General features: G+C 44.0%; 1 protein-coding gene across 1 annotated transcript in view; it reads left to right on the forward strand.

Moving 5' to 3' along the window:
• The first annotated feature begins 7,133 nt into the window (after positions 1-7,133).
• The window catches only part of LOC145407408 (uncharacterized), a 47,128-nt gene continuing 26,988 nt past the window's right edge, over positions 7,134-27,273 (forward strand). Inside the window, exon 1 of the mRNA XM_080278338.1 lies at positions 7,134-7,241. Coding sequence (XP_080134464.1) covers positions 7,134-7,241 — 108 coding nt within the window. The remainder of the gene's footprint in view (positions 7,242-27,273) is intronic.

Here is a 27,273-nt window from a genome sequence, read left to right on the forward strand (position 1 = left end):
CCAAGCCAGTGAACCGTTCACACATTTGTGAATGACCATAAGAGTTATTTATCAACCTTGTGAAGTGCTCCTAATGCTGTGAACTCACCCCAGCTGTGTGGCAAGTCTGCTCGCGGTGCGGGCATCTTTTCAGGAGTTGGGAGTCGTTCACAAGAGGTGAGTCGGCAATGGTATAAACGTAAACATTTGACCACTGCATACACCAATCGTGGAATTTTCACCACAGAGCAGCTTCCCCAGTGGATATGATGATGGAGAGTAAGGAAATGATACCGTTTATACCGGGAATGAATTATATTTGTGACACACTTGGTGAGAAATGAGATGACCAACTACATACGACGATGTAATGCTGTCTACCCTAAAATGAAACTTGCTCTGACCCTTTGGTATTTGGCAAAATGTGGCAGTGCAACGAAGACAATTTTAGGTTATCACAACCAACAATCAGTCAATTGATCACACAGATGTTTGAAGCTGTAGTTATACCAGAAATAATAATTTGTTACCAAATGGATACTAGAGATATTCAAAGAAAGCAGACAGAGTATTCAAGGAATGCAAGCAGAATTTTCAGAGTAGGCAAGCAGAATATTCAGGGAAAGCAGGCAGAATATTCAAAGAAGGCAGGCAGAATATTTGAAGAAATCAAGCCGAATATTCAAGGAAAGCAAGCAGAATATTAAAAGAAAGAAGACAGAATATGTAAGGAAAACTGGCAAAATTATCACGACTTTTAACATTTTAATTTATTAATCTGAAATGTATGTCAGGAAAGGAGATTGTGCATTTGTAACTCATAAGACGTGTAATGGATGCAAGAGTTTATAGAGGTTGGGGGAGTGGACTTTCTGACCACTACTTGGTGGTGGCCAGAATTAGAATTCAAGTTAGATGGAGGAATAGAAGAAGGGAAAGACGAGAGGAAGGAGTAGTTGCAAGGAGAGTGGAAAGGTTACAAGAGGATGAGAAAAAGGCAGAGTATAAGAGAGAAGTGGAGGAACGATTGGGCAAATATGAATTGGAGCAGATGGGAGACGTGGAAGGTGTGTGTAGCATATTTACAGAAGAAATTTGTGCAGCATGTGATGTGGTGTGTGGAAGGAAGAGAAGACGGAGGGGGGTGCAAGGAACAGCGTGGTGGACTGAAGAGGTGAAACAGGCTGTGGTACAAAAGAAGAAAGCATACAATGAATGGATGAGAAATAGGGGCGTGGAAGAAGTTGAGAGGCGGAAGAGAGAGTTATATGTAGAAAGAAAGAGGTGAAAAGATTTGTAAGAGAGAGTAAGAAGAGAGTGGATGAGGAATTTGGAAGGAATTTGAGTGTAAAGTGGAGGGACTGTAAGAAAATGTTCTGGAAAGAGGTGAAAAGAGTAAGACAGGGTGGAAGTGAAGTTAGCAGGGGAGAGAAAGATAAAAATGGTAGATTACTAATGGAGAAGGGAGAAAAAGTGAGCAGATGGAGAGAACATTTTAAGGAATTGTTGAACGTAGAGGATGGAAGTAATGCGAGTATAAGTGGCTGGGGAATGGCTGGGAGAAGGAGGGAGGTGAGAAGACAAGAAGAAATCAGTAGGATAGAAGTTGTGGAAGCAATGAAGAAAGTTAAATCGGGGAAAGCCCCAGGAATTAATGGAGTGTGTGGTGAAATGCTGAAGCATGGGGGAGAGATAGTAGTAGAATGGATGTGGAAGATGCAGATTGGCCTAGGAGGAAGGTAGAGTCCCGGAGGATTGGAAGTCAGGTATAATTATTCCCTTGTACAAAGGAAAAGGGGAAAAAGAAGTGTGTGGTAATCATAGGGGCATTTGTCTTCTTAGTATAATAGGAAAAGTGTATAGTAGGATACTTACTGACAGAGTTAGAGAAGGAACAGAGAACTTAGTTGGAGAAGAACAGGGAGGCTTTAGGAAGGGAAGAGGTTGTGTAGATCAGATATTCATACTTAGATCTTTAGTGGAAAAGTTTCTCGAGAAGGGAAAGAAGTTGTATGCTGCTTTCATGGATTTGGAGAAAGCATATGACAGGGTGGATAGACAAGGAATGTGGAAAGTGTTAAGAATATATGGAGTAGATGGGAAGTTGTTGAATGCTGTGAAGAGTATGTACGATGGTGCGAAGGCTGCAGTGCGTGTGGATGGTGGACTAAGTGAATTTTTCTCCTTGAAAGTTGGGTTGAAACAGGGATGTGTCATGTCTCCATGGTTGTTCAATCTGCTCATGGATGGGGTAATAAAAGAGGTACAAGGTAGGGTAGTGGATGTTGGAGTGGCCCTGGTGAGAGAGGATAGTGTTTGGAAACTCCCTGTACTGTTGTTTGCAGATGATACTGTGTTGTTGAGTGTAGACGAAGGGGAGCTGCAAGGCTTGGTGGATGAGTTTGGGAGAATGTGTAAGAAACGGAATCTAAAGGTGAATGTAGGGAAGAGTAAAGTGATGGTCTTTGAGAGAGGTGAAGTCAGTGAATGTACAGCGAGGTTGGATCGTGAGGAATTGGAAAATGTGTGTACGTTTAAGTACTTGGGTAGTGTGATTAGTAAGGATGGAGGTTTGGAGGGTGAAGTGCTTGAAAGGGTACAGCAGGGAAGAAAGGTTGCTGGTTCTTTGAAAGCAGTGATAAGAAACAGGGAAGTGAGCATGGAAGTGAAAAAGTTACTACATGACAGTATTGTGATACCAACTCTAACGTATGGAAGTGAAGCTTGGACGTTGTTGGAAGGACACAAGTCAAGAGTGAGAGCAGCAGAAATGAGTTATTTAAGAGAAGCCTGTGGAGTCGCATGGAGAGACAGGCTGACGAATGAGGATATAAAGGAGCGTTGTGGTGTTGATGTGGATGTGATAGGAAGCGTTATGAGGAACACACTGAGGTGGTTTGGCCATGTGGAGAGGATGGAGGGTGAAAGACTGACGAAGAGAGTCTATGTGAGTGAGGTGGAAGGGGGAAGAGGGAGGGGGAGGCCGAGGATGAGATGGAGGGATGGGGTGGAGAGGTATATGAGAGAGGGGGGTGTGAGTTGGGAGCAGGGCAGTGAAATGGCGGGGGACAGGGTGACTTTAAGGCGATTTGTTTGTGGTCACCCCAAACAGGATTGAGGCGTCTGGCAATAGATAGATAGATAGATAACTCATAGTGTAAGCATAGAGATGCACACAAATACACTTAGTACTGGCAGATTATGTTCTTGTGTACAGAATGGTGCTTGACAGCGTCGTGGATATGAGAGTGGTGAGAGGATGAGCGGGAGGTCTGTCTTTTCATATGGCTGTGGTATGAAAGGTAAAGCTGGGAGGAATAAGACTAAGACTGAGAGAGAGAGAGAGAGGGGCAGTCATGGCAAAAAACTGGAAGTGAAGAAACAAAGAGACCAGGAAGTGTCTAATGAATACATGGAGGAGGTGGGTGCAGCAGATAAAACGAATAATATATCGTGGTGCGATAAGATATAGGGTGGTGGGATAAAGAGGGAGAAGTGGCAAGGGTGGATACAGAAAGGGACCCAAATGAAGGAAGAGAGCACACTGACAGTAAAGCATTCAAAGTGATTAATACAAAGAAAAAAAGTATAGTAGGTAAATGAGGATCTTGGAAGACAGATGAAAATAGGATGAAAATAGATGAACAGCGCTTAGGAACATCTCACAGTAGTGAATGTTTTGGAGCTTGGGAATGGACTCTTGTGGAAGGGGAAGGCCACTGTGATAAATACGGCCCCAGGTGCCTAACTGGGGGAGACTTCACCCTCCAGACTCCCTCATTACATCAACCATCTAGACTACCATTAACCCTTTCCGTGCCGGACCCTATGTCAGCTTCTGGGCCCCTGTTGCCGAGGGTGTGGGAGACTGATTGACCCCCAGTGCCGGCCATTTTCAACTTTTTTCTTTTTTCCATGAGGCACTGAGTAGGACGTGGGTGGATGTGATATATGTGCAGGAAGTCAGGAATAAGTGAGGATCGGCCAGAATGATTGCAGGGAAGGATTGTTATTACAAGTTGTTTTGGCAGGGTAGGACAGATGGATATGGTGGTGTGGGGGTGTTGGTTGGGGAGAAATGGGTGGAATATGTCATGAATGTTATGAGAGTAAGTGATAGGACAATCTGTTTATCTGTCTATCTATTGCCAGACACCTTAATCCCGCAAGGGGTAGCCACAAACAAATCACCTCCATGTTGCCCTGTCCCCCGCCATTTCACTGCCCTGCTCCCAGCTGACACCCCTGTCTCTCGTATACCTCTCCACTCCATCCCTTTATCTCATCCTTGGCCTCCCCCTCCCTCTCCCCCCTCCCCCCCTCCACCTCACTTACATCCACTCTCCTCATCAGTCACTCACTCTCCATCCTCTCCACATGGTCAAACCACCTCAGTGTGTTTCTTCTAATGCTTCCTATCACATCCACACCACAGCGCTCCTTCACTTCCTCATTTCTCAGTCTGTCTTTCCATGTGACTCCACATGCTCTCCTCTCAAATAACTCATTTCCATTGCTCTCACTCTTGACTTTGGTCCTTCCAGCAAGGTCCAAGCTTAACTTCCATATGTTAGAGTTGGTATCACAATACTGTCATGTAGTAACTTTTTCATTTCCATGCTGACTTTCCTGTTTCTTATCACTGCTTTCAAGGAATCAGCAACCTTTCTTCCTTGTTGTACCCTTTCAAACACTTCACCTTCCAAACTTCCATCCTTACTCATCACACTACCCAAGTAATAATAATAATCTGGCCTTTTGTTTCTCAAAAGTGTCAGTTCTTCCTTTGAGAATTCACTAGCGCTCGACACACATACGTTATTTTTACAGTTACAAGAATTGTGACATTTCTTGTATATAATACAAGCTACATCATATATACATGAAAGTGGCAATAATTACACCCTATAATCATCCATCATAGTACCTCTATCCAGGTCATAGCATTTTGAAAAAAGAAATGCTTCCAGCTGTCTCTTAAGGGATTCAACAGTAGAGAGTTGTCCTATGGACAATGGCAATCTGTTATATAATCTAGGGGCTCTATACGCAAAAGAACGATCAGAGAAAGATGACTGGTGAATGGCTCCTGGCTCGTCAAGACGCAAGGAATCATCTTCACTGCATAACATCACACCCGGGCGTGCTGATGGGAGTTTTAACAATTCAGGAAGATACTTCAGTTCACCAAACGTAAGAACCTTGAATGTAATAAGACAATTTAAATTCAATTCTAGCCTTTACTGGTGACCAATGCAACTCAATCAGAAACGGGGTAGTTGAGGTTTTCGGAGGGAGACCAAAGACAGGCTGTGCCGCCCTGTTCAACACAGACTGAACTTTTGTTAGTATATTATTTGGAAGACCAACCCACAGTGAATTACAATAATCAACACGAGACAAGACCACTGCATGGACCAATGTTGGCCCCTTCTTTACCGAATTTCCGAAATGTGTACCCCTGTACTCAAAATGAAATTTCGGCAGCGGAACCGAATACGATCGTGAGTACTAGGGTACCCACGATCATTATAGGGGCCTATTGGGCTTCCTTTTCCTCGGTTTGGGTGCTTTGTGATCCCATGTGTGATGACATATGACAACTCTGTCACTGATGCCACACTCCCCTGCCATATGCCCCTGCCATGGGGCATAGTTTTAAGAAAACGGCTCGGATATGTTGTATAGGTCATTGTACCCTATATAATTTGAATTTGGTATATACTGTATAATGCCCTATAACACATGATATAATATAGCCAGATAATGCTTCTTGGTAAGGGGACTCTCGCTAGCTTAGCAATAGTGGTGGTACCGTGGAAAAGTGTGTGGGAGCACGCCGTAGTGTTTTTCAAGCAGCCACACGTGTCAGTGTTTTTGGATTTATTTCAGTGCCATGGCATCCTACGGCAATGAATCTGACTTGGATAGTGACTTAGAAGTGTCTGACGATAACGAAACACAATCTGACATAACTGTGAGCGACTCTGATGAGGAGTACATACCCGAGAATGATGGTGAAGTGAGCGATAGTAGTGGGGAAAGTGATACTGATTCTGGTATCAGATTGGCCTTGAAGCGCATTACCCCACGCCCACCTGCTTTTGACCTGCCTGCCTCCTACCTCATTCTTCATGGACCTTCTTCATACTCATATGGTAAATAATACAATCATTATTCACTTCCCTATTCATTGATTTATATCTCTATCTACTATATTTATCTGTATATTGTATGTTTACTAAATCAGTTGGTTAGACATGTAATACTGTCATGTACATTATTTTAACATATCATAAACACATCTCGTGGTCAATATCTACTTACCAATACAAAATAAATAATATAAAGCAAATAGAAACAGTGTAATGATAAACTAAATACTACCCCACGAAAGAGCCACGCCTGGGGGAAATTCGGTTTGGCAGGGGGGGTAGCTGAGCGGGAGAGGGGGGGATGCGGTAACGAAGGAGTTAAGAGGCACCGTCTATTCAGGAATTTTCTCACAGAGTACAGATTTCTAATATGCAAGTTACACCCTCTTACAACCTTATTAACCCCTAAAACGCGGATCGTCGCATTTGCGACGGTCGGCCCAAAGGGCAGAACGGCGGGTCGTCGCGTTTGCGATTTGAGTTAATTTTGAATAACCGCGGGCAAGCATGCTCCAGCTGGTATTGTCTATCAGTTCCGCCACCCGTGAGCTACGTTTAGCACACTTGACCTTTGTACTACTGACCTCGGTTGTTGCCAAGTCTCATTTTTTTTACCCACCGACGCACCGATGCGCGGCCCTCCCTCGTCGTGCGATATGGCAACGCGCGGACGGCTGATACGTGTCAGTCTGCGCCGTCATCTCGCAAGCACTTTTTGCTACTGGGAAACGCTTGTTTCCCCAGTTGTCACACTGTCATTTTTTCGCGCGGTTTGCCCCAGAATAGCGTCAGTCCACGCAAATTTGCCACGGTGACACCATGTCTAACTCGAGCTCTTCCGAGTCTGTGCCTTCTAGCCCTCCGAAAAAGGGTTTTGTGACCTCAACCCCCTTCAAAACTTTACCAGGAACTACTAAGGGGCTAAGTGACTCTGCAATAGCCTCAGAACTTTTGAAAGCCTCAATGGACTATGGCAGTGACGTCGGTGTGTGGTCGAGCATGGCTGAGTCTGAGACACAATCTAGTGCAGAGTCCGGGCCAGAAGTGATTGTTTCTGTGCCGGAGGAGACTGTGTCAGTGCCCAGCACCTCAACAGGGAAGGCTCCGGTGAGAAGGGGCCTCGAGTATGGGAAGGGGGAAAAACGGAAAAGGAGCGGTGACCCCAGCTCACCGCCATTGTCCCCTACGCCACGTCACGCCACCGCAAGCCCGTCACGTACTCCCAGCCCTGTTCTCTCATCCTCCTCCTCTGCTGTCCTGTCTCCTGAGTCGTCGGAGTCTCCTTCACCACCGAGAAAGGGAAGTAAAAGAGCATCTTTACGTTTGAGAGGTTATCGTAGGCCTAGTGTTCGTGTGGGTAGAGTTAAGTCCCCTAGTATAAGGCTAACTCGCACTAGGCAACTCAGGAGTCACGCCACCGCGAGTGACCTTGACCCAAGTGATAATGTCCCTCCCACCACCACCACCACCACAACACCAACACGACCTGGGATAGCCTCTGCCTCACCTACTGTTGCCCCGCCTGCCTCACCCACTCCCACACGACCTGCCTCACCCCCCGCCGCCCCAAGCACCTCCCAGCCTAGGCAGGGAACGCTGGATGCCTTCGTGTGGTCAGAGGGATCAGATTTTGTGCCTGAGGATCTGCCCTTTGACAACAGTGAGTGTGGACTTCAGGCTGACTTCCCTGTGGACGAGGATGGTGAATGCCTTGACTACCTGTTGGCCTTCCTTGATGACGAGGTTATGGAGCACATCTGTACCGAGACAAACAGGTACGAGGGGCAATGTGCGCCAGTTCGCGAAGGAGAAGGTGAGGCGGCCACGCCATCCACGTCGCGGATGGCAGCATGGGTGCCTCTTACGATCCGCGAGCTTTTTGTATTTATTGGATTGATGTTGCTAATGCCGCACAACTGGAAACACAAGTTAGAAGAATACTGGACTTCCGACGAGCTGTGCCCAACACCCATTTTCAATAAATACATGAGCCGTGATCGTTTTAGGCAGCTGATGACTTATCTCCACTTCGCGAACAATGATGAGCCTTCCCAAACTGACCCATTATGGAAAGTGAGGGGAATCCTGAACATGATCAAGGATAAGTTTACGAGGTTCTTGCGCCCGTTCAAGAAAGTCGTGATTGACGAGTCTTTGGTATTGTTCAGGGGCCGTCTTTGGTTCGTCCAGTACATTCCAAGCAAACGCCACCGCTTTGGAATCAAGTTTTTCGTGCTGTGCGACTGCAAGACGGGGTTCATCCTTGACTTCGTCATTTACACCGCCAGCAATGTCGATTTGGATAAGACTGACCCCCTTGGATTCTCTGGTTCTGTGGTGAAAGTGCTTTTGGAAAAGTACTTTGGCGAGAATCATGTCCTGTATACGGACAATTACTATACCGCTCCTAAACTCGCCAAGTACCTTTCTGAACATGGCGTCGGCTCCTGTGGCACTGTCAGAAGTAAAAGGGCACATTACCCTGCCTTCCCCGAGGCTGAAAAGTCTAAGCGGGGAGATGTGCACCTGAAGAAATCTGACAAGATGCTTGCGATCAGGTGGCATGATAAGAGAGTCGTGAACATGCTCACTACAGTACACAAGGGTGAAATGCTGGCAACAGGGAAGGTCGACAGAAGGACTGGCGAGCCTGTGATGAAGCCTGATGCTGTCATTGACTATAACATCAATATGCGGCTGGTGGACAAGTCTGATATGATGATTGGAGAGATTGACTGCCTGAGGAAAAATCGTCGTTGGTACAGGAAGGTGTTCTTGCACTTGATTGATATGTGCATGTTGAACGCCTTCATCCTGTATAAAATCAAGAACAGGAAGCCAGCCAACTACTCTCTCAGACGATTTTCCAAGACTTGTGTCTACCAGCTGCTTCAGCGTTACGGCCAGGTTCTTTCTACAGGTCCCAAACGCCACCCTCACACACCTCCAGACCGCCTACAGTGTCAGGACTACCTTCAGCGACACCGCCTGGAGCCACTGCCAGCCACTGCAAAGAGGGTGAAAGCACTGAGGAGGTGTCATGTGTGCAGCCACACTACCAGGCAGGAAAGAACCTTTAGGCGCACCTCCTTGCAGTGCAAAGAGTGCAAAGTTCCCCTCTGTGCTTACCCGTGTTTCTTTGACTACCACAGCCTAAGTAGATTTTGAAAATAAGGGTAAGAATCTTTGAAATAATACTGAGAGTGACAGTGATAATATTGTTTAGTTTTCTTTTATGTGCTGACAGTGACAGCCTGATGAGTGTAAATTAGTGTATGTACTTGTAAAAGCACTGACAGTGACAGTGTTTTTTGGTGTAAATAATTGTACATAGTAATAATATAAGTATTGCGAGTGACAGTCACTCCAGTGTAAGAAGATGAAAGCATATTTTCCTATTCTATGTTCTGACAGTGACAGTTTGTGGTGTAGAAAATATTATTTTTATAACACTGGACAGTGACACTGATGAATAAGGCAAAAAAAAGAACAGATACAGTGAAAGTGAGCGATAGAAATGAAGTGCGAGTGGCCGACAAGAGCGAGAATAAAGTGCCTGCCGTAAGGCTGAATAAACTCACGCCGCGGTGGTCGTCCTCAGTCCCAATCCACAATACTGGCAGTGACAGTGATTTTTATGGCCTTAATAGTGACAGGCAAACGTTTGCGAAGTCCTATGATGAAAAAAAAGTAGTATACGTGTTTTTTGCCGAGAAAAGGCAAATGTGACAATATTGACGGGAAGATCGCCACCGCGCTGCATGTCGGCTGTGCGCTCCGTCCATTTTAGCCTTATTTTCAGTTCTTATTTACAAATACGGATTCCAAACAACCTGTACGTTGTTGTATAAAGTGTACTGTGACAGATTGAGGCTGTGGTAGAAAGAAAACCGGGTTTCTGGAGGTGTGAGAGTGAAGACTTTGTTACCCAACTTTGCAAGTCTTCACAAGTCCTTTGGTAGTCAATGAAGACTCAACATGTGGCTCAGGAGAAAGCTGAATGTAAGTACTATATGCCATAAAAATTTTAATGCTCTAGGGTTAATCTATGATTTTTGGCAAATATTTTTCCACAGGTACTCAGACCCCGCTACAACCCCACCACAGCGGGGGGATCGCCCGTACACAGCCGCGTTTTAGGGGTTAATATGTCCTTTGTAATTTAACTTAGAATTAAAATAAACACCCAGATTTCGAACAGAACTGACTGGATGAAGCTGTGACACACCAATGTTCGAAGCCAGGGCATTGTCATTGTCATCACCCCTTCTGTTTCCTCTGATGATGATGATTTCAGTTTTACCATCATTCAGCTTAAGTTTCCTCTTAGCCATTCAAATCTTAATATCAGACATTAGAGATTCAAACTTTGTCTTAGTATCGTTGGTATCTGACATCTTAACATAGAGCTGGGTGTCATCAGCATAAAAATGATAGGACACATCATGAGCATCAAGTAGAGATGATAAACTACTTGTGTAGATAGTAGAGCTGCAAAGAAAGTGGTTGAGGAGGCGAAGGGGAAGACAGGAGGAAGCAGCTCCTGTGAGAAGAGTGGAGAAATTGCAAGATAGTGAGAAAAGGACAGAGTATAAGAGCATAGTGGAAGAAAGATTGGGAAGGTATGAGCTAGAGCAGATGGAAGGGGTGGAAGACGTATGTAAGATATTCACGGAAGAGATAAGCGCAGCGTGTGAGGCGGTTTGTGGAGTGAGGAGGAGATGCAAGGGTGTGCAAGGGACAGCATGGTGGAATGATGAGGTGAAACGAGCTGTGGAACAAAAGAAGAAGGCATATGGTGAATGGTTGGCGAGTAGAGGTAGGGGAGAAGATGAGAGAGAGAAGAGAGAGGTATATGTGAGCAGGAGAAGGGAGGTTAAGAGACTGGTGAAGGAGAGTAAGAAGAAAGTGGATGAAGAGTTTGGGAGGAATCTGAGTGTGAAATGGAGGGAGAGTAAGAAATTGTTTTGGAAGGAGATAAAGAAAGTAAGGCAGTGTGAAAGGGGAAATAGTAGGGGAGTGAAGGATAGGAATAATAGATTGTTGGTGGAGAAGAGAGAGAAAGTGAGGAGATGGAAGGAGCACTTTGAGGATTTGTTGAATGTAGAGAGTGAGAGCACTGTGAGTATAAGTGGTTGGGGAATGGCTGGGAGAAGAAGAGATGAGAGGAGGGAGGAAGAGATCAGTAGGTCGGAAGTAGTGGAAGCGATGAAGAAGATCAAGCTGGGAAAGGCCCCAGGAATTGATGGAGTGTGTGGTGAAATGCTTAGGTATGGGGGTGAGATTGTTGTGGAGTGGATATGGAAGTTGTGTAGATTGGCTTGGGAAGAGGGAAGGGTTCCAGAGGACTGGAAATCAGGTATAATTGTTCCTCTGTACAAAGGAAAAGGGGAGAGAGAAGTATGTGGTAACCATAGGGGTATTTGCCTTCTTAGTGTGACTGGTAAAATATATGGTAGAATACTCATTGATAGGGTTAGGCATATGGCAGAGGAGCTAGTTGGAGAAGTACAAGGGGGATTTAGGAAGGGAAAAGGGTGTGTAGACCAGATATTTGTTCTAAGATGTTTAGTGGAGAAGTATCTAGAGAAGGGAAGGAAAGTGTATGCTGCCTTCATGGACTTGGAGAAAGCTTATGACAGAATAGATAGGCAAGGTATGTGGAAGGTATTAAGAATATATGGAGTGGAGGGGAAATTGTTGAGTGCTGTGAAGAGTATGTATGAGGGAGCTAGGGCTACGGTGCGAGTGGATGGTGAGCTGAGTGAGTTCTTTGATCTCAATGTGGGACTGAAACAGGGGTGTGTAATGTCTCCATGGCTGTTTAATATATATATGGATGGGGTTGTAAAGGAGGTTCAAGGTAGGGCAGTGGATGTGGGGGTGGCCCTAATGAATGAGGGTGAAATTTGGAAGCTTCCGGTGTTGCTGTTTGCTGATGATACAGTATTGTTGAGTGAAGATGAATGGGAGTTGCAAGGTTTGGTGAATGAATTTGGGACAGTGTGTAGGAGGAGGAAGCTGAAAGTTAATGTAAACAAAAGTAAAGTTATGGTGTTTGAGAGGAATGAAGTCACAGAGTGTGCAGTGAGGTTGGATGGTGAGGATATGGAGAATGTGAGTGCATTTAAGTACTTGGGTAGTGTGATGAGTAAGGATGGAACTTTGGGGGATGAAGTGCCTGAAAGGGTACAGCAGGGAAGGAAGGTTGTTGGTACACTGAAAGCAGTGATGAGAAATAGGAAGGTGAGTATGGAAGTTGAGAAGTCACTGCATGATGGTATTGTGATCCCTACCCTGACGTATGGAAGCGAGGCGTGGACCTTGCAAGAAGGGAACAAGTCAAGAGTGAGAGCAGTGGAAATGAGTTACTTGAGAGGAGCATGTGGAGTGACGTGGAGGGACAGGTTGACGAATGAAGAAGTGAAGGAACGTTGTGGGGTAAATGTGGATGTGGTTGAAAAGATTAGGAGAAATACACTGAGGTGGTTTGGACATGTGGAGAGGATGGAGAACGAAAGACTGACTAAGAGGGTGTATGTAGGTGAGGTGGAGGGAGGGAGAGGGAGGGGTAGACCGAGGATGAGGTGGAGGGATGGAGTTAAGAGGTATATGAGGGAGGGGGGGGTGAGTTGGGGGGAGGGGAGTCAAATGGTGGGTGACAGAGTGACCTGGAGGCGTTTTGTCTGCGGCCACCCTTTGCGGGATTAGGGCGTCGGGCTATAGATAGATAGATAGTAGATAGTAAATAAAATTGGACCCAAAACTGATCCCTGAAGGACTCCGAATAGAAGGGGAGCAGAATCAGAGCTAGCTTAATCAACAACCTCTCTCAGAGATCTGTCAGACAGATACGACTTAAGGAGCAAAAGGGCACTATCACGAACGCCATAAAAATACAGATCATCCAACAATAGTTTATGATCTACTGTATCAAAAGCTACAGACAGATCCAACAGAACTAGGAGAGAGGACATCCCACTACAAGTGTTTGCCACCAAATCACTCTGAATCCTTGTTAGTGCAGTTTCAGTTGAATGGTATTTTATGTATGCAGATTGAACAACAGGAACAACTCTGTTGTGTTCCAGTAGTGATATGAGTTGATCGAGTATGGCCTTCTCAATAATAATGGATTAAAAAGACAGATTAGAGATGGGACGATAATTTGTCATGCTCTCGACATCAAGGCCAGATTTCTTAATTAGGGGCCTAAGCAAAGTACGTTTCTCAGACTGTACAAAATTGCTTTCTAAGAAGCATCTATTTATTATGTTGCAGATAAAGTCTGCTGCGTGCTCATACAAATCAGGCAGTTGTGACATGTTACAGGGATCGAGTGAGCAAAATGTTTTAATAAGTTCTCTGATGTAACATTTGACTTTGTTTACATCCAGCGGATGAAATGTTGAAAGCAAATGATCCCCAGTGCACCATGGCTGGAAGTCAACTGAGTACGCTTCACTAGGAGAACTGCTGTCTAAATCACTTCTTATGCGAGATATTTTACTTGTAAAAAATGAAGCAAAATCAGAAGCTAATTGGGCATCAGATACAGAAGTTGATTTAACAATTACATTCCTCCGACCAACCAAATTGTTCACGATTGCAGACAGTTTTTTTTTTTTTTATCACCGCCACATGAATCAACTTTATTTTGATAATACCTAGCCTTTTGGGCTTTTACAGTGTGAACAACTGCTCTTCTCGCAAAAACGTAATGCAAACGAGTTACAGTAATCACTCTAATATCCGGACGCCCAATAACCGAACATCCCCACTAACCGAACCTTATCGTCCTGGGATCAAACATTCCCAAAATGGTCCGAAAATCCAAAAAAATTGGAAAAAAAACCGATTTTTTGCCGTCCGTAATTTGAACTTGCCGCGCGCGCCGCGTGAGAGCATTGTTTTGGTTCGTCATTCCTCCGACGTCCGATAGAGCGCCGCTGCATCATCCCCACTTCCCGCCTGTCTCTCACCGCGACTGGACCTGCGCTGTTCGTCATGGCTGCCCACGTGCTCGCTTTTGTGGTGGTGCCGTACTTGCTGCAAGGCCTCCTGCTGCTCTCTGCCCTACTCTTAGTGTGTGTGATGATGGCCCCGCCTCCTGAGAAAAGGAAGAGAGTGGTGTTGACTCTGGAGAAGAAACGGGAGATATTGGAGAAGGTTGATGCGGGTTGGTCTTCCTCTCGCATTCTCCGCGAGTTCAACCTGGCCCGGTCGACTTTGTTTGATATCAAGCGTTCCCGAGACAAGCTCATGCAGTACACGGCTGACTTCTCGTCGAGAAGCAAACGCAACGTGGAGAGGAAGGTTATGTTTACTCCCAAGTATGCAGAGATCGACCGCTCCACGTTGATTTGGTATCGACAGCAACGTGCAGCTGGTGTGATGGTACGTGGAACGGAGCTGAAGGCTGCTGCTGAGAAGTTTGCAAGGCTTCACGACGCCCTAGACTTCAAGGCATCCGAGGGTTGGCTCTTCGCGTTCAAGTTGCGACATGGCCTTACTAACCGTAAAGCACATGGCGAAGCATTGGACGCTAACGAGGATGGAGTGGACGAGTTTCGGCACAAGGTGAAAGGCTTGATCGACAGGGAGGGCCTCACTCTCGGTCAAGTCTATAACGCTGACGAAACTGGCCTATTCTATCGCTCGGTGCCAACGAACACTCTCGCCGATGAGACGGAGAAGCGTGTACCTGGCCGCAAGCTTTCTAAGGAACGGATATCTGCTTTGTGTTGTGCCAATGCTAACGGCATGCACCGGCTTAAGCCCGTTATTGTTGGCCGTGCAAAGCAGCCTCGGTGCCTTCGTGGGGTGATGGATGTCCTTCCTGTCGTATGGTACCATTCTTTGAAAGCATGGTTCACAGCTGTGATTTTCAAAGACTGGTTTCACCATCACTTCGTCAAGGAGGTCATACATTACCAGACGAAGACACTGGGAATTCCTCGCGACCAGGTAAAGGCTCTCCTTCTCCTCGACAATGCACCTGCCCACCCGTGCGACAAGGACTTGGTTGCTGAGAATGGCCGTATTAGGTGCATGTTTCTGCCACCTAATACGACTGCTCTCATTCAACCAATGGACCAAGGAGTGATCGTGGCAACAAAGCGCCTGTACCGTCGGAAGTTCCTGGACGAGGTGATGGTGGTTCTCGAGGACGAGGACGAGCGCAGGGAAGGACGTGACACTCGAGGCAAGCGGACTTTGGAAAACCTTCGCCGCTACAACATCAAGTCTGCGCTGTACAACTGGGCTAGTGCATGGAAGGAAGTCCCTGTGAAAACTCTTGAAAATGGTTGGTCTCGTCTGCTTCTCGGAACAGATGTGGAGTACGATTTCCTAGGGTTTGACGTGGATGACTTCCATGCACGGCTACGTACGCACGGCGACGATGTTGATGTGGACGATGTTCGTGAGTGGTTGGACGACGACGAGGGCGATCCTGGGTATCAGACGTTGTCTGATATCGAGATCGCGTCTTCGGTTGCTGGTGTCAGTCCCGAACTTGAAGATTCCGACGACGAAGGCGATGATGATGCAGACTCCGCCCAGCAGGACACTACTCCAGCCATCCCCAAGCTGAGCGCACTCCGGGAACATCTAGAGTTCGTCCTAGACTACCTGGAACACCCGGACTGCGACAGGGAGATGGGGCCCTTGGGACTCGTGGAGGAAGTGCGTGCTTTCCGGCAGCGCATCATCAATCGCCAGAATCGTCGGTCCTTGCGTCAGTCAACGATTGACAGTTTTTTCAGGCCCGTGACCCCCGCTGTGCCAAGCCCTGGTTCCACTCCGTTGCCTCCCCAAGACAGGCCCTCATGCTCCGAGCCACAGCCCAGCACATCAGCTACAGTGGAGTCACCGCTCGACGTGAGTTTGCGGCTGTCTTCAGAGTCTTCTGTAGTCGGTACGCCATCACCACTACCCACCGATGCACCCCTTGGACGCCTGCCAGTGATACTCTCGGGCTCTGACAGTGAATAAACAGCAAGAACTTCTCCACTAGACCACACGGGAATTTTGAGTGTTGTGCAGTGAAAAAAACGGTGTGTTGTGTTAAGGTTTTCAAGTTGGGAGAAAAGACTAAGTAGAAAAGAAATTTAACGTAACTAACCTTCTTTGTTTTGGCTTTGGAAACTTTAAAAAACTTGGGAAAAGCTAATGTGCAACACTTAAATTTAATGGAACATTATTTGGACTAAAGTGAACACTGTGAAAAGAACGGACTTCTGTGTGTTAGTGACTAAGTTCAGTGCAAGACTTCAGGAAGAGTGTAGTGCAAGTGCTTCAGGAAATCGTTCTTACTGTCAGAGTCCGAGAGGAGGCGGTTATTCATCGAGGTGGCCAGGGACTTGCTGTAAGTAGCCAAAATGTTTCATGTTGTACTATTTTCCATACTATATTTACCAGAATGTTTCATATTGTATTTTTTCCCATACTATACTTACCAGAAAGTGTCATACTGTACTTCTTTCCATACTAAACTTACCTCATGCATGTGCAGTAGGAATGGGTTTTTCAGAGTTCGGTTAGGTTCGGTTAGGTTAGGTTCGGTTAGAGTCCATAAGTACCAGAATGTTTATTAATGTATGAACATACTTCTAAACCCACATTTTATGTGTCTATTGCATTTATTTCAGTCATTTATGTGCCTTATTGGTGTGATTTGGGTGTTAAATAGGTGCTATGCATGTCCGGAGGGAGTTGTATAGGTGTTTCTCTGTGTTAGGGTCCGTAAGTACAAGTCCATAAGCTGGGGCCCAATATCCGGACAAAACCAATATCCGAACCTACCGATGGCTCTATTGATCCGGATATTGGAGTGATTACTGTACTTTGGTCTGCGCAAGCGCCACTCACTTTCTGCCCTTCTACGTTGTCTACGCAAAGAATTAATGGATGGACCATACCACGGAGAATTATCATGTACAGTGATTGTTTTTACTACCTCAGGACAATAATGGTCAAAAATTGACCTAAGCTTGTTGTTGTAAATATCAACCACTTCATCAGAAGAAAGACTGGAAGAATCAGTAGATTTTAAACGCTGATCAGTTTCAAGACACATCAACTGGCGGTCAACATTCCTGTAATTTCTGAACCTGATGACCTTTTTATATGAACGGGATTTCGGGACATCAAAACTAAGAGCGATCAGAGCATGATCAGAGATGAGGGGGTCAAATGAGTCAACCTCCACATCTGATACGCGCCTGCAACCAACAGGGGACAAGATCAAGTCAAGGACATGTCCTGAGACATGGGTTCTCCAGGTTTAAGAGAAAACCCTTCAAGAAACTGCCCAAACTCCTCCATAAAACCTCGATCTGTGCCTGGATGACCTGGTCGATAGACATTTGCAATTCTAATGGTATTCTGATGGAAATTTATTAATACTCCCATAAACTCAAATGAAGATGGGGTCAGGTCTGAGTCAGTGAGAGAAACGTTTGCAAGTGCTGCCGAGTAGATGAATGCTATGCCTCCTCCCGGATAGTCAGCAGCAGGCCTGGGAATACTAATAATAGAATGTGTCTTAGGCAAAGCGTTACGAATAATATCGATATCAGACTCATACAACTAGGTTTCAGTCAAGCACAAAATGTCAAGCTCGTGCTGATTTAGAATTTCATTAATACTGTATAGTCTATCTTATTACGGATAGAACGAATATTTAAAAGACCCATCCTTAACTGGTTCAAGAGGGACCTAGTCAGTTTTTTGAATGGTCAAAATTGGTGTTTTCAGTCAATCTATTCCTATGAGAAATCATAATTGGACAGTCTCTACTTGATGCAAAATGGGCAACTGACTGTGAATCTGAATTAGCAACTTGATGTCTTAAAGAAGAGCAGTTGACGCATTTGGGAGAATTTTTGTTAATACAATCCTTAGATCTATGGGCTCCAGCACAAAAGACACATTTAGGTTCATAATTTTTTCTAGAACATCTCTCAAATGTATGACCAAAGCCTTGACAATGATGACACTGTGGAAACCAGAATCTATCGAAAGCGCGGCATCTTGTAAGATCCACCTTATTTCTTTTTTGTATATATTATTTGGTATAAGAATAGGGCATAGGGCTTATTTCAATGGATGAAATCAGTGGAAAATTTCAGGGAAGATTTACTTAGCGTAGCACGGCCGGGCAGGCGAGAGGAGAGGGTAATGGAGGGGAGGTAGGGAGGGGCGTCAAGAACGGGGAGAAATGGCTAAATTGTCAACAATGGATGGGAGTACATATGAGATTAGGAGTGCTGACTAGTGTTGGACATTGGCAGTACTGATAGATGATACAAGCGTCCACTTGAAAGCCCGGGCAAATTCAAAATAACACAGAATCGCAAAAGTGACGCCCCGCGGTATGATCCCTTGCTCCCAAGCGTCACGAAAGTGACACCCCGCAGTTAAGGGGTTAAAGTGAACGATGGGAGCTGGCTCCTGTTTGGGAGCCGTTTACTTTTTTCTTTATTTTCTTGGCTGCCAGATTTAGCTAATATTTATTTTTTTTATATATGATAATGAAGGATTTATTCATTATTTACACTACAAATGGAAGATGTTCATTTTTAAGTTTTCATGCATTACTAGAGCAAAGTCTTCCATGTGGCTTTTGAGTTGAAATCTACTGTATGTGGAAGGGTAATTTGATTTCACCAACTGTAAATGCTGAATAGGCATAATCTTATTGGCAATGAGAGTGTTTCAGTATTTTTAGAAAGAAAAATATATTTGTGGAATTCTTATTTTTGTGACTGCATCCATTTTTTTTTTTTTAACATAGGGTGCAATATTGATAAATTTGGGCAAATTTTATAAAAGCCAATGTGGTACTAAATGAGGAGCTATTTGGGAGCTGAAAGAGCTGCTTGACTGAACTCAGCCAAATGAGCCGGCTCCCTTGAAAGAGCCGGAATTCCCATCACTAATGAGATGCATTTTTTAAGTGAGTTATAGCAACCTTGGCTCAGTGGGTTAGAGCACTCTGCTCTGACCGAAGGGTCGGAGGATCGAATCCGCCTAAGGGTCACTGGTAGACATCAGGAAGGGCATCTGGTCCTAACATGCTACACGCTCCAATCCAAAAGTCCTCTACCTAGGGGCAACGCCTTAGCCCTTCAGGGATACCAGGCGTAAAACCATTTAAGGAATTACTGGATAATTCAGTCATTAAAGTGTGTTTCTCCTCACTGTGGTGGTATGGGTGGGAGGCAAGGCTGGGATGGAGGTGGCAGGGGCCAGGCAGCTGCTTACAGCGGCAAGCAGATCATACTATGTGGATTCAGAGAATGTTGCTCCAATCCCACCTGATCCCCTTGAAAGACTAGTAGTGCAGCCCACCCACCTCCTAAATGCCTACGCCACACACTGGACACCACAGAAAATGGGTAGGAAATCAAACTGGCGGGAAATGCAAAGTGTCCAGTGCCATCATCCGAACTGCCCTGACTACCCATTTCATGAGGGCTGTGGCCATCATCCGAGCTTTGAGGGTTAAATGATTGTCACATTGGTGGTTAACACCATCTTATGGTGTGCCGAAGATGGATTGACACCATCTTAGAATGCTGTTTTTGGCACTAAATTAACTTTACCATTGTTGATTTATCCAGAGCTACCCTATAATTTCGTGACAACCCAGCCTACTGTATTTCTTGCCATATAAAAAGCACACCCCACCCCACCCCCAAAAGAAAATGACACACACACACACACAGTAGGGTAATAGATGTCATAGAAGAGAGAGAGGGATGGGCAGATTGTGTCTATCTCGATCTCAAGAAAGCATATGACAGGGTGCCCAATAGGAGACTGCTGTGGAAGTTGAAGACCTTTGGAGGGGTGCATGGGAAACTATTAGAGTGGATGGGAGACTATTTGATAGGAAGGCAGATGAGAACAGTCATAAGAGACAAGGTGTCACAATGGAGAAACGTGACTAATGGAGTACCCCTGGGCTCTGTCTAAGCCCCAGTAATGTTTCTGATATATGAGGCGCTGAGTGGAATAACCTCTTGTCCACCACAGCGGCCATTTTGGAGTTAAGTGCACCAATGTATTCCCCAAACCCTCTTCTACTAGTACAATAATGAATTATGTGACAAAATGCCCCCAATTAGAGTGTAAATCCCATTTTATACAGGGTACTGACTGACCGTGCAGCACATGAAGGTGTTTATACTCTGCTAGGTGGACATTAGGTCCATTTTTGCCTGAATAATCCAGTCAGAAAATCTTTGTGGCTTAGCATTGTCTTCCCCAGGTCCTGAACCTTGGAAACCAACATCAGGCTCAGTTATTCCACTGGTGTTAAGGTCGATTTTTCTTATGTATTCACGTTAAGACATGCATCTTCTGTCAGCTCCATGTGGGGGAAGTCCCAGAATGCTAGTAATAACCACTCAAGCGCCACAGGCCACCACGCGCTGAGTTGCTGGCCAATCATTAACCCGTTAACTGCACATGAGGGAATTTTGGAGGTGTCCGTGGTGTGCAGACATAGGGGTAAAAATGAAATTTCCCAAAGGCCAAATTTTGTCTTAGGAATTGAGAGAACACATACCAAAGTATATAGTAACGAAATGTTAGCTCAATATTTACCTTGGTAAAGCCATGGATGAACATCGAAGTGTCTGATTCCCTATTGGAATGTATGGTTTTCATGTTCTTTTTTGGTTTCGGTTTCGGTTTTGAAGGCTCAAACATGTTTGCATGAGTCGACCTTGGTCACCATGGCACTATATTTGAAATTCACCTGTGCAGCCAGGGTTGTATTGAGCAGTCACGCGCGGAACAGCCCAGGCTGTATAGAGCAGTTAACGGGTTAAATCCAATATTTTTGAGGATGTAAGTTATTCTTATAACATTGTTCATTAATTTTTATTATGGTTTTAGAATAACAATGTTGTGGGAGAAAAACATAACTATGGGTGTTCAAGGTCAACAGTATGGTACAGGCAGCAGTATGGTACAGACAGATTTTCTTAGCCATATTTTATTTTTTTGTGCTGGTTTTGTGCTATATTAATGGATATTGTGAAAGCACATGCATACATCGTAAAGTTGGCTTGCAATAACACATTTTGGGGAAAATGCAGTTCATTGTTGTCAGGCAAGAGGAGAAAGATGCTGTTAATGTATTGTTCTTTTAAAACGCCATTGATTTACATACTCTGACATGCAAGCTGATGTTTTCAGCTATATTTGAAAAAAAATTCACCAGAATATTTTTATCGGTTGAAAAGATATGGCATTTTGAAAGTAAACAAACTTTAACAGCTTTTTTTTTTTTTTTCCCATTTTTTATATTTGGCGCACAAGAGGTTATTCCACTCAGCGCCTCATATGTAAAGGATTTACCAGAGGGTTTTAATAGTTACATGAGTATGTTCGCAGATGATGCTAAAATCTTGAAACATATTAAAGGTATTGATAGTTGTAAAAAACTTCAAGAGGACTTGGACAAACTCCACAGCTGGAGCCAGACTTGGAAAATGGATTTTAATGCCAAGAAGTGTCATGTATTAGAAATGGGAATGAGTGAAAAAAGACCGCACTGAACATATAAAATGGACAATGAGATAATTAGTAAAAGAAAAGACAAGAAAGACTTTGGAGTAATTATTCTGGATGATTTGTCACCAGAAAAGCTTATAAACAAAATCATTGGAGGAACTTATGGATTACTGATTTAGGAAATGCTGAGGGAGTTGGTAGTGACCATGATAAGACCAAGACTGGAGTATGTGGCTGTGGTATGGTCACCTCATTTGAATAAGTATATTGATAAACTAGAGAGGGTTCAGTTGATGGCAACAAGGATGATACCATGTTTAAGGGAACTCACCTACGAGGAGAGATTGGAAAAACTGGAGTAACCAACACTGCGCGAGAGAAGGGAAAGAGGTGACTTCATCACGATATTTACAAATGTAAGAGAATTGGAAAGGGTGGATAGAGAGGATCATTTTATGCTGGATGATGGAAGAACAAGAGATCATGACTTCAAGTTGAGGAAAAGTAGATGTCTTAATGATCTTAAAAGGTTCAGTTTCCTGAACAGACTTAGACGAAGAGGTGGTGCAGGCAAAAAACATTTACGTGTTTAAAAGTAGACTAGATAAATGTAGATATGGAGACAGGACAACACAAGCTTAGCTCAGTTCCAGTATACTACAAATAGTTAAATACAAATAGGTAAATACACACGTACGTCCTGGTTTGGGACAGGCCTACAGGTTGAGGTGGCTGGCATGAAGGCCACCAACAGTCAGAAGTAAATTACTCAATGGTCTTACTAATTATTAATAACAATTTCAATAATGGAGACTTAGATGGGCATGTATTATCATAAATACACAGTAAGGTAAGCATTCTGTGGGTTAGATACCACACACATCATGGATCAAGGTACTGCACCATGCCAGGCCCATGGATAATTTGTAAACAAAAAACAGCTGATCCCATTGAATTTAAGGCGGTGGTGAAAGACTTGTAGTTCTTGTACTTCCACTTTAAATAAATAATTTAATGCCAAATTATTATCCTAACCTAATTTATGGTATTACAGTGTGTTTGGATAAGTAACCATAGGTTAGTTTAGGATAAATTAGGCTAGGTTATGGTGAAATAAAGTTAGTTTAGACTGTTAGGTTAGGTTACGGTTGGCTTGGTTAAGTTGGGGTAGGCTAGTTTTGGTTGGGTTTGATTATATTGTTAGGTTAGACAATTTAAGTTGGGTAATGAAGAGGTTAAGAGAGCAGTGGAGGAAAAGAGAAAGAAGTGGCTAGAGTGGTTACAGGATAAGGGTTCAATTGAAATAAAAACTGACTATATTGAGAGCAAGAAGCACGTAAAGAGACTAATGAAGAGGAAAAAGAAGGAGGTAAATGATGATCTAGGAAAAAAATGGATGCAAATTACTCTGAAAATAGGAAGTTATTCTGAAAAGAGGTGCGGAAATGTAGACGTGAAAGCAGAAGGAAATGTCATGGTGTGAAGGATGTAAGTGGTAGATTATTAAGCCATGGGGATGAAGTAAGGACCAGATGGAGAGAATATTTTGAAAACCTGATGAATGGGAATAGAGAGAGCAGAGCCACTGGAAACATGATTGGTTTTGGGGGTGTGCAGAGAAGGAATGCAAAGCCAGGAAATGTGACCCTTGCACAGGTGAAGAGTCCTGTGAAACAGCTGAAAAATGGCAAAGCAGCTGGGGTTGATGAGGTGTATGCAGAGATGATCAAGTGTATTGAAGAGAGCTGAATTCAGTGCTTGTCGGAGATACGTGGGAAGGTATGGATGAGGGAAACTGTGCCAGCAGAGTGGAAAAAGGCTGTGATTGAACCTCTTACAAAAATAAAGGTGTGCGAAGTGAGTGCAAGAATTATCATGGCATAAGTTTATTGAGTGTGGTATGAAAGGTATATGGAAGAATTATTATAGAGAAAGTAAGAGAGATATCAGAAGTCCTAGTGAGTGATGAACAGGGTGGCTTTAGGAGTGGCAGAGGATGTTTGGATCAAATATTTGCTGTGAGACAGATAGTGGAGAAGGCTTGAGAGAAGGACTATAAGGTGTTTATGGCATTCATGGATCTGGAAAAAGCATATGACAAAGTAGACAGAGAAGGATTGTGGAAGATGTTGCGGATGTACGGTGTAGATGGTAAGCTGCTAGGTGCTGTCAAGAGTTTTTATGATGGTAGTGAGGCATGTATTTACCTAATTGTGATATACAGGAAATGAGCTACGCTCGTGGGGTCCCATCTCTGTTTCATGATAAGTCAAATTTAGCTTTAAACTCGTTTAAGTTTTTTGAGTGGACGATCTCTTTGTCCAGACTATTCCACAGGTCTGTACATCTATAACGAAAACTATATTTCTTGATATCCTTCGAGCAGCTTGGCTTCTTCAGTTTCATTCCGTGTCCTCTTGTTACTCTCTTATCCCATAAAAACAGATCTTCTTTGTCAATTTTATCTACTCCCACCATGGTCCTGAACTCTGCAATCATGTTGCCTCTCTTTCTCCTTTCTTCTAAAGAAGACAAATCCAGCTTATCCAGCCTCTCTCTGTATGACAGATCTGCCAGACTGGGGACCATTTTGGTTGCTGTTCTTTGTATTCTCTCAATTTTGTTTATATCTTTCTTTTTGTGTGGGGACCACACTACTGCTGCATATTCTAACCTGGGGTGAATTGTGGCCACTATCAATTTTTTCATCATCTCCTCATCCATATAATGAAAAGCTACTCTGATATTCTTCAGAAGTTTATACGTCTCTCTAACTGTCTTGTTAATGTGTTTTTCAGTTGACAAACTCTCCTGGACCAGCACTCCCAAATCTTTCTCTCCTCTCGCTTTTGTTATTGGTTCATTACCGATCAGATAATTCAGTGATTGCCTCTTGGTACTTTTACCCATTTCCAATATTTTACATTTCTTTGCATTGAATTTCATTTCCCACATCCGGCTCCAATCGTGTATCCTATCCAGGTCCTCCTGCAGCATTTTACAATCCTTCTCAACCTCTACCTTCCTCAAGATCTTTGCATCATCAGCAAACAGACTTTCTTAACTGTTCACTCCATCTACCATATCATTTATGTAAATCAGGAACATTGCTGGCGCCAACACCGAGCACTGTGGGACTCCACTTGTTACTTCCCTCCATCCAGGCATCATATCCTTTATTACTGTTCTCATTTGTCAGTCTCTCAAAAAGTCTCTCATCCGTTCCAGGAGGTTCCCCTTCAGTCCTTCTATATGCTGTAGATTCCACAATAGTCTCTTATGGGGTACCTTGTCGAAGGCCTTCTCCAAGTCTAAATACACACAGTCCACCCAACCATCTCTCTCCTGTAGCACGTCAGTCGCTCTTGAGTAAAAACTCAACAAGTTGGAAACACATGACCTTCCACTTCTAAGTCCAAACTGACTATCAGCCAAAATATTCATCTCTTCCAGATATTTTATCCATCTATCTTTCAGAATTCTCTCACACAATTTTGCCACTATGCTGGTTAGGGACACTGGCCTAATTCAGGGGTTCTTCCCTGTTTCCTCCCTTATAAATTGGTACCATATTTGCCCTCTTCCATTCTTGAGGCACTTTCCCCTCTTCCAGAGAACACAATTAAACTGTGAATTTTATCCACCAGTTGTTTTCTGCATTCCTTCAATACCCAATTAGAGATTCCATCTGTTCCTGGGGCTTTCCTTACATCTTGAGTTTCCAGTAATTTATACACTTCCTGTACGTCCACTTTTATATCTTTTATCACTACATTTCCAGTCACTCCCTCCCCTTCCACAAACTCCTTTTCATTAGTGAAAACTGATTGGAAACATTTGTTCATTATTTCCGCTAGCATTGTCGCATCTTTATAGACTTCTCCATCTACTTTCAGTTTGGTGATTCCTTCCTTTTGTTTCAGTTTGCCATTAACCAATCTATAAAACAGTTTGGGTTCATCCTTACATTTGTCTATTATACCTTTTTCAAAATTCCTTTCTTCCTCTCTACGTATTCTTGTACAGTATATTCATTTCTAGTTCTTTTATATTCTTCCTTTGTTCTGTTGTTACCTCCCTTTCTCCAATTGTTCCACGCCGTGTCTCTCTCTTTTTTTGCCATACACCTTCTATTAAACCACTCCTTTTTCCTGTTTTCTTTCCCCCTTACTCTTGGCATAAATTTTTCCACTCCCGAATTATAGAGGTCTAGAAAGATATCCCACTGTCTCTGTATCTCTCTTGTTCCTCTGAATTTTCTCCAATCTGCATTTTCAAAAAATTTTCTCAATCCTGTAAAATTTTCTTTCCCAAAGTTGTATCTTCCCTGCCTATAAAGCTCGTCTCTTGGCTCCACGTTCCCTGTTATCATCTGGAACTCAGTGACCATATGATCACTTTTTCCAACAGGACACAGATATTCCAATGATTCTATTACATCGGGTTCTTTGGTGAACAGTAAGTCTAGTCTTGCTGGTGTGTCCTCACCTGGGAACCGTGTCTCTTCTTTGACCCATTGCATCATCATACTGCTCATTATTATATTTAATAATATTGTGCCCCACAAATCTTCGCTGCCTCCTGAGTCCCATTCTCCCCAGTTCACCTCTTTACAATTAAAGTCACCCATTAAAATTACAGTACAATCCCTGCTATCCGGTATCCAGACAAACGGAATACTCAGAAAAACGGGAAAATTCAAGGGCTGGTGAATGTGTCAGTAAGTTATAACTGTACGCCAATTTGAATGGACTGCCAAACCACCATTTTATCGTGTCACGCGAGGCAGGGTGAAGTCAGGCAAAGCGAGTTGAAGGCATTTCCGGCTAATGTAAATCCCTAGTAAATCCTCTTAACCAGCCCTCCTCTCCCTCTGTTTCACCTGCTTTAATTCAGTCATCCTCCACACCCTCCACAAATCACCAGTGTGCTTTTTACCACCAGACAGTAAACAACTAACTAAAAAAAACAAACAAGAAGCTTCGGACAAGGACTGACCAAACGATGATGACCCAGGACCGGACAAAGGACTTGGTAATGGCTACGTGGAATGTAAGAAGAGTGAATGATAAGGTGAAAGAGAGAGAGATTGTCCAGGTGCTTGAGGGTGCAAAAGTGGATGTATGTGGAATGACTGAAACAAAATGGAGAGGAGAAAGTGTGAGAGAATTGGAGTATGGATGGGGTATATGTGCAGGAGTAGGTGAGAATGAGAGGGCAAAGGAAGGAGTATGTATAGTTGTGAGTAAAAGATGGAAGAAGAGCATAAGACAGTATAGATCAGTTGGGTCAAGGATTGTGTGGGTAAAGTTGAAAGTTGGAATACAAATGTGGGCGATTGTGTGTGTGTATGCGCCAACGCAAGATCGTTCTAGCAGAGTGAGAGAAGAGTTCTGGACAAATGTGGAAGTGTGCATGGAAAACTTTGGAAGGAATGAGAGTGTTTTTGATCGGTGATATGAATGGTAAAGTAGGGAATGTGAAGGTGGATGGAATAGTTGGTGAGTGGGGTGTGCCTGCTGAGATAGATGAGAATGGGAGTGTGTTAGTGGACATTTGTGCTGGGAGGGGGTTGGTGATAGCCAGTACTCTCTTCAGGCATAAAATG

The sequence above is a fragment of the Coenobita brevimanus genome, chromosome 73 (genome assembly GCF_032717465.1).
Source record: "Coenobita brevimanus isolate Jiangsu-jjx chromosome 73, ASM3271746v2, whole genome shotgun sequence".
Taxonomy (NCBI): domain Eukaryota; kingdom Metazoa; phylum Arthropoda; class Malacostraca; order Decapoda; family Coenobitidae; genus Coenobita; species Coenobita brevimanus.